The 7,632-nt window shown below is 48.6% G+C and overlaps 1 protein-coding gene across 3 annotated transcripts in view; it reads left to right on the top strand.

Annotated features, from left to right (window-relative positions):
* LOC149370952 (uncharacterized) overlaps nucleotides 1–6,358 on the top strand; it is a 35,911-nt gene extending 29,553 nt beyond the window's left edge. For 2 of the 3 annotated variants that reach the window (XM_089563931.1, XM_089563914.1), the window contains exons 6-9: nucleotides 1,396–1,696; nucleotides 3,260–3,556; nucleotides 4,534–4,861; nucleotides 5,995–6,358. In XM_089563931.1, coding sequence (XP_089420057.1) covers nucleotides 1,396–1,696; nucleotides 3,260–3,556; nucleotides 4,534–4,861; nucleotides 5,995–6,194 — 1,126 coding nt within the window. In that variant the 3' untranslated portion in view covers nucleotides 6,195–6,358. The remainder of the gene's footprint in view (nucleotides 1–1,395; nucleotides 1,697–3,259; nucleotides 3,557–4,533; nucleotides 4,862–5,994) is intronic. The other variant, XM_089563923.1, reaches the window with a different exon arrangement.
* Nucleotides 6,359–7,632: the final 1,274 nt, after the last annotated feature.

Genomic DNA, 7,632 nt, shown 5'->3' on the forward strand with positions numbered 1-7,632 from the left:
AAATTATTCATCAATGTGACTGACGCAAATGAAGAAATTAAATGCTACTGAGGCGAGCGCTTTCCACCGGTTGCCGTGGCTCAGTGGCGGCGGCGTTTCTCTGCAGAGCCTTAAGTCGTGGGTTCGACCATTTCACATCACTTGAGGTGCCCGTGTACCCAGACTAGACGCATGTTGACGAGCCCATGTGTTCAAAATAAATCCGAAATTTCATAGTAAAGACTGTTTCATAGCTGGAAGCGTTCTTTTGGAGCGTAAATATTCATCAGCCCATCTTTTCATCGTTGATTCAAGTGTTTTTCATTCTCGGTGAGTGATATTGCATATTTCCACTACCTACAGTCCGCTTCTAAGCCGGCTGTGTGTTCGTTTGTCCCACCCGGGCTAGTCAAAATATCACTTAAATCTTATGTGCTGCATTTTTGTTGGTTTAGTTTACGAGGGCTCAGTAACGGTAATGATACGTTTAGTGGTTCATTGTTACTACCTACAGCATTCGCGGTCAACAGCTTTCTCATTCAACGGGGACGACTGAACCGCACTTCTGCCCAGTACCGTCCGAAAGAGGGCACCTCTTTCTGCGCATGGCATCCCTTTTAAATTGATTTTATTCGACGGTTAGGCGCTAGGGACAGCGTCCGTTAAGCTGAAAATTTTGCAAAACAGCGTAATTTTGTAATCCCATTAAAGGGAAACTGCATATGTTTTAGAAATCAACGAGCTTGAGAGGGTCGAATATGTGAAACTTGCAGGTAAAGCATACGAAGTCTTTTTGGGCTAGCACTTGAAATAGTGAAGGAATCGCCAATTAAAATCCAGACGCCCTTCAAGCTTCTCCGCAGCGCAAAACGACAAGTGGGGGGCGCATGATGACGTCATCGAAGGTATCGGTACATTTCCAACGTACAACCGCCTGCGTTGAAGAAAAAAAAACCAACGGCACCAAAGTCAAACCTTGCCGAGAGTTGTTTGGCAGCGTCTGACGAGTCAGGGCAGGGTGTGGCAGACGACAGCGGTAATTTGAAATCATACCTTCCGTGACGTCACGCCGAATTTCCCTGCACTCCTCCGGTACATTGAGGAGAAGCGCAAAAATCAATCGTCGATTACGTCACTATTTTAAATGCCAGTGCAAAAACACTTCACATGATTTATCTACAGCCTATATAAATTTGAATGCTTGAATATCGCAAAATTGTCGAAAAAAGTGCTGCAGCTGTCCTTTAAGCTAATGTGGCAGCGACAACCCTACATGTTGCCACCTTCATTCTTCATTTTGTCTATTTCCTACGCTAATATGCTCCGCCTCCGAAGGCATTCCATACATTATCCCTCCACTGTGCTTTCCTTCTCTCTTTCTCTCCACATCCTCTTCACTGGGGCTTCCGTCATCAGAAGCCGTAGCGCCTCTCAGCGCCAGCAACAGCAGCCTCATGAGCAACAGCAGCCTCATGAGCAACAGCAGCCTCATGAGCAACAGCAGCCTCATGATTTGTTCCGAAAGAGCCCTCCCTCGCGGGGACTCTTTCTGGAGACGTCTACGCCGTCGCCGCCTACGCTGCAGCAGCCCGACTGGCGGAGGCTGCTCGAACTACGTGCGGGAAGTCGGCAGGCCGTCAACGCCGCAACAGCAGCAGCAGCAGCCAGCAGGTTGCTGAACGTGGGAGGCGGAGAATCCAGGTCACACGGTGTGCAGGTAAGTGCTGAGCGAGGCATGCAACTTGCGAAAGAGGAGCGGTGATAGGCGGTAAGCTTGGCTTATGGAATTGGGCTTTGCTAAGCAAACATAGAATTCTCAGCAGAGCTCGTGAAAGTGACAGACGAGCGATATCGGGGGGACCTAATTTTAATTTTGTCTTGTACACCTCCTATACAAACACTCTAAACACAAAGGAGTAAAAAAAAAACAGTAAGCTGTCCTCTAGCGCACTCTTTTCTAAAAGGGAATGCGATATGGGCAACATACTCTCGTTTTACTCCCATACAGGTGTATCCATGTTTGGAGTGGAGATACTGTGGTAAACCGTTGGTTTTAGGTTCGGCCGGCGAATCACAATTAGTGAACAGAAAAGTTTCGCTGTCGATAAGAGTTATGGGTCCAATGGGGACTCAGCTTTCCGAAGAATTAAGGTTTTAATACGCAGTTCTCAAAGTCAGATATCATCCACAAAAACGCGTAGGGTAGCAAACCACGAGCATATCTCCGCAAACGCAGCAGTAAAATTTAGAACTGACTGGTAAAGCAACGTGCGCTAATGCATCTGCGGTGAGCAGCCATTTGTGTACAAATAAAGTAAAGCTCTTCAATAACCACGGTTAGTTCAATGCTGTCCCTGGTACCGATCGCTGCTTAGTTTAGACCCCTTTCTCAATCCTTGCTTCGTCTTGCCACAGGATAGACTTGTCCTGGCACGTATCGACGTTCCGTGATTCCCGTCTACGAGACGCGAGCCAAAGATTCTCGGAAAGATTCCACGTTAACGAAGCGTTGTTGTTTGCATAACAACGCAAAGAACCTCCTCTTTTGGAAGCGTCCCTCTCTTGGAAGCGTTGTTGACACGTTTCCCACTCCACCTCTGTAGTACTTCCAGTAGCACTCACTAGACAACTAAACAGTCAACAGCAGCAGCACAAGTTCACAGTAAACAACTTAAAGCAGTTCTTTAAGACATGGCATCTGTACGGCGCACATCTGCGATGGCTGAGGTTACTTCCAGAGTATGTACCTAACCGCTCTAACAATTAAACATGTCATGCGGAATGTAGAAGCACGAGAAGCCTGGTAGAAACGTATCACGCTGTAATTTTTTTTCTTTTAAACATTTACCACGTAGTGATGTTTCAATACACATTTAAGAACCTCACGTGGTGGTAGAAATCTGTAGCGGTCCACTACCGCGTGTGCAATGGCCTAGTGTTGGTCTCACGCGTTAATACTTATTACGCTAACGTTCGCTTAAACTATATTTAATTTTTGATGTACAGCGCAAGAAACCACAAAGCTACTAGATCCCGAAAAACGTTTTTGATGTCGCCCCGGGCGTTGGATCATTATCAGCATACACTGAAAGAAGCAAATTGCGCTTCCTCTAGCGTGCACAACATGTAAAGACATACACACAAGAAAAGGTTGTATTTTGCGGAGGCAGTTACTGATGGCGAAAGAAAATAACAATAAGTGCCACTGGACCCCATTGGATGTGAGCCTTTGGCTTTGAGGACATTGTTCATCATTCAGCCGTTGTGGTTCGCTCTGCAGGCACTCCCGACGGCCCAAGAAGTGCTGTCCGCGAGCGGCGCCGCCTCCTTGAGCGGCGTGTACTCCAAGCCCGTGGTGCACGACCACTTCTCTGGCGGCGTGTGGAAGTCCCTGCCCGCTCAACCATCAGCGCAGCTGCCACACCAGCCGCACCAGCACTGCCACCAGCACGGCCACCAGCACACGGTCGGCGCCGGAGCGTGGCACTCTTCCGCGGCCAGGCACAACTCCGCGGCACCGGGGGCTCATATGGAACTGGGCGCCGCCTCGCTACAGGGAATGCAGCACCACCGAGAGGTGCGCTGAATTGCTGTGGCATATAGGCTGATAGAATTCGGCGTGTTTTCAAGCTTCTTGTTCTGCAGAAAATCGGCATTGTTAGCTAAAAATTCCCGGAGAAGCAACCACCTAGGTCACGTAACATTGTGGAGTCATCAAAAACGGCCCATCGGATTGGTAGCATGCTGACGACCATGGCAGGTGGCAGTTAAATTAATTATTGCTCGCGGCAGGTTGCTGGGGAAGAGCAAACTGGATTGCACAAGCCCGACCTGTGCCAGCACCTGCCATCGCAGGGCAGTGGCGTATCGCTTCACCGCTACACCACTGCGCCAAGAATGGCATGAGGACTCCCATGCAGGATCTAGGAATGTCAATTCGAGAATTGTCAATTCCGCGTATATGGGCATATATTAACCCTTATATAATGGGTATATTAACCCATTTACTGTATCGTTTCATTCACTTAAGGCGGTGCTTTAGTGTCCCCTTCATTTTTTTTTTCATTCGTAACTTTCCCGTCCGTTTCGAGCATATCGTTTTGAAAGTGCTTCAACCTTCAGGAGAACCGCAGGCAGTTCACAACTTGGTTTTAACAGATTGCAAATGGCACCTACAGTATGCGAACGCGTGGATGACGATTAGTACCCATGCCGGCATGCGAGTGCTAGACAGTTCAATTCACCCGGAGAACTCGTACCATGCATCCACCCTCAAGGAAGCACAGCTGCTCTAGCAGACGTAAAACCACTGCGCATACATCTTTTAATAACTATGACTAAGGCTGCCGTTTGGCAGTGGACTGCGCACAGCACCCAGATGCTCCATTAGCAAGAATGCAGGACGCTTTTAGTTCCCTTGGCTGCCACCATGTGGCCCATGGCTTTTAACACGCAAGAGTAGGCCATTTACGTCATCCGTGACGTAAGAAAGAAAACTGCGGAGTCTTCGCCCATTGAAGTGTTATATGTTTACCCGCGGACGTCGGCACGCAGGCGTTCTCGTCTCTGGTGCACCAGCGTCAACAGCGCGGCGTTTCCCCACAGCAGCCGAGGTCCGCGGCGCAGTCGAACTTCGCCAACGGTGCGCGAAGTGGCGCCGGGTTCCAGCCTGCGGCTGACCACCGCCCCGCGCTCCCGCCGTACGGTCCGACGGCAGCGGCTGCGCATGCACTCCAAGAGTGCTGGACCCGCAGCGCGCCGTGGAACCCGGTCACGGCACCAATGACGCGCCTCAACTACGACCTGCTGCCGGCCAGCTACCTGCAGTGGTTGGCACTCGCCAGGAACAACATGGCCAGGCCATCCACGACTGCGGCCTCCGGTACGCGTACGTTCGCGAGTAAGGTAAAGCGGCGGAATCCGGGTTTCAGCTGAGTTGGCTGGCTGCTTCCTTAAAAAAAAATTCGGTAGACAGTCTATAGATTATCCATAGACTTTTGTCTAAAGTCCAGTTACGGAAAAAAAATATTTTATTATATTTTACCCACAGCGCTATTTGGCATTACAGTGGGGGGTTGATACATATAACATAGCACATGAATGCGGGTAAATAAAAGAAAGATCAGTGTAAAATGAAAAACAATCCGTGAAAAATAATCAGTGTAACGTTAAGAGATCGAAAGCGGGCAGAGTGGGTGAGAGAAAAAAAACGCTGGTTAATGACATCCTAGTCTAAATCAAGAGGAATAGGCTTGGGCAGGGCATATAATGCGAAGGCACGACTACCGCTGGTCCTTAACGGTAACGAAGTGGATACGGTGGAGCTACAGTTAGCAAAGGACAAGGTTAATTGGAGAGACATGGGAGAGTCCTTCGCCCTGCAGTGGGCGTAGTCAAGCTGATAAGAAAGATGATGGTGATGAGACAAATGCTAGAGAAGTCTACAGGGAATACAAATCCTATACCATCTATAGGCGATCGGTAGATTTTTGGCCATATACTTTTAGTAGAATTTCGTCTATAGACTGTCTATAGACTGTCAATCGACAAAAGGGAATATCTACAGGAAGGCAATAGTCTATAAGAAATCCATAGACCGTGTATAGGCCACCTTTATAAGGGTCGTCCTCAAGCGCTGCTGACGGCGGCGCCGCAAGTTTAACGTGCATGTCCTTCACTACACGGTTAGTTGCACGCAATAACCGGACCTCAATCTGTATCATTGGTCGATATTAGACACCTTTAGCAGATCGTGTACCGTGTTACCGCTACCTTTACTAGAGTACCGCGAGCCCGCCTACCACCGGTGAGTACGCGTTGATTGGCTCCGACGCTGCGTGCGTGAGCACAGCTGCCGGGTATGTGGCGCCATCAGGCGCCCTCAAGGCAATTTGCGCATGCGCATTGGCTGCGGGCAGGCTCCTGGTACTCCGGTAACGGTCACACGGTATGCTAAAGGTGTCTATTGAGCGGTTAACGAGTGCGCGAACTATACGAATTGTCCCTCTTCCGCAGCCTGGACCACAGCCCTGGACCTCGACCAGCAGCCACAGTATCAGCCCAAGCAGGACTTGGGCGCGCAGACGGCTTGCTTGAACACGCCCCCTGAGGAGGAGGAGTCTGAGCAGGACGGCGGGGACACAGTGCGCTCGAGTTCCGCCTCCCCTACGGCGTCGTTCAGCGCTCTTCGTCCGGCCATGTATTATTCGCCCTAACCTGCCAGCACCTTGTCGCCGCCTTGAACCAGCCTGCCCGTCCAGTTTTAAAGTGTTTTTATTCATTTCTGATGTTGATATTAAAAAAAAAACTAAACTTTTTCTTTGCTTACAAGATCAAAAAAAAAGGCAATTTTGCTACTTAAAGAACTTCCAGCCCAAAACGTCTTCGTTTGTTTCCTGCGCTGGTTTTTTATTGTTTTCATGTTACCTCTTGAATATGTACGAAAGAAGTCTGCAGAGGCAGCTTTTAGGCGGATTTTACCCTTTGCTGCATTCCCTCAGTCCAGATGCATCTCTACCGACACGCATTTCGTGATATTAATTACCCACTTTAGAAGCCGGCAAGCTACGCTCAGCAGCGGCATCGAGTTTTAGTGATTTATCTGGTATTGCATGGATAAAGTGTGACCGAATGATCGCTTTATCCTAGACTTGAAAAACCGTGCCTAATAAACTTTATAATTGGACAGTGATTGCAGATTTCCTTGTAGCATGGTTCAAGCCGTCGGCCGTTATCAGACGGGTCCGAAACCTACAGTTGGCGAAGAGCCCGCATTAGATATAGAGAAGTAGCAAGAGGAGAAATATACCCTTTTCTGAAGAGGAGAGTCAAGAGCTACTACTGAGGCTAGTTGGAAATACATACTTGAAGGAATTGTACTTCAACGAGACTGAAGACCACAAAAAGAAACCTGGGTGCAACATCAGACACGAAAACACCTTTGTAAAGTGTGAGGAAAACGTCATTTACAGCAACACGAAAGATCATGTGAACAAATTGCAAAATCCGGGAATCTGGCACCTCATTGTGCACATTGTAAATGCATACCACTGCTGAAAGACACCAAGGTTATAGGTATAGGGCTAAAAACAGACTGGAACGGGAAATTATCGAAGCTTTTGCAATGCATGTTGCTCCAGATAAGCAATGCGTCAGCTCCCCTTCGGTGATGTCAGGGGGAAGTGAATTAGCCTATCTTAAGAATCTATGTAATCTTCGGCTGTTGTAAGCGCGCGTAGTTTTAAGCATGAAATGCTTTTAGCTCCCGTTGTCGGCAGTGTGGTGACGTCACGCCGAGACCGAGAGCCATCATCCGGGCACTGAAATCCACTCATCCGGGCACTGAATTCCAGTCATCCGGGCACTGAAATCCACTCATCCGGGCACTGAATTCCAGACATCCGGGCTCTGAAACGAGAACATCCGGGCACCGTACGAGACTTAACGAGATTTAACGAGACTCTCTAAGCCATCCTACGCGACCGGCATGCAAGCGCCGGTTGGTCTCCAAATGAGACAAAAAATAACTGCTGCCATTTCTTCTCAATGTTTATCAAGATATCAGTGGAGCTGTGGGTTTGATAATGCACGGAATTATAATTTCCGATTTCTAATAACGCGTGCAAAAAGCACATAAATGCCACGTTACACTTC

The sequence above is a fragment of the Amblyomma mixtum genome, chromosome 1 (assembly GCF_055824585.1).
Source record: "Amblyomma mixtum isolate Tamu chromosome 1, ASM5582458v1, whole genome shotgun sequence".
In the NCBI taxonomy this organism is placed as follows: Eukaryota; Metazoa; Arthropoda; class Arachnida; order Ixodida; family Ixodidae; genus Amblyomma; species Amblyomma mixtum.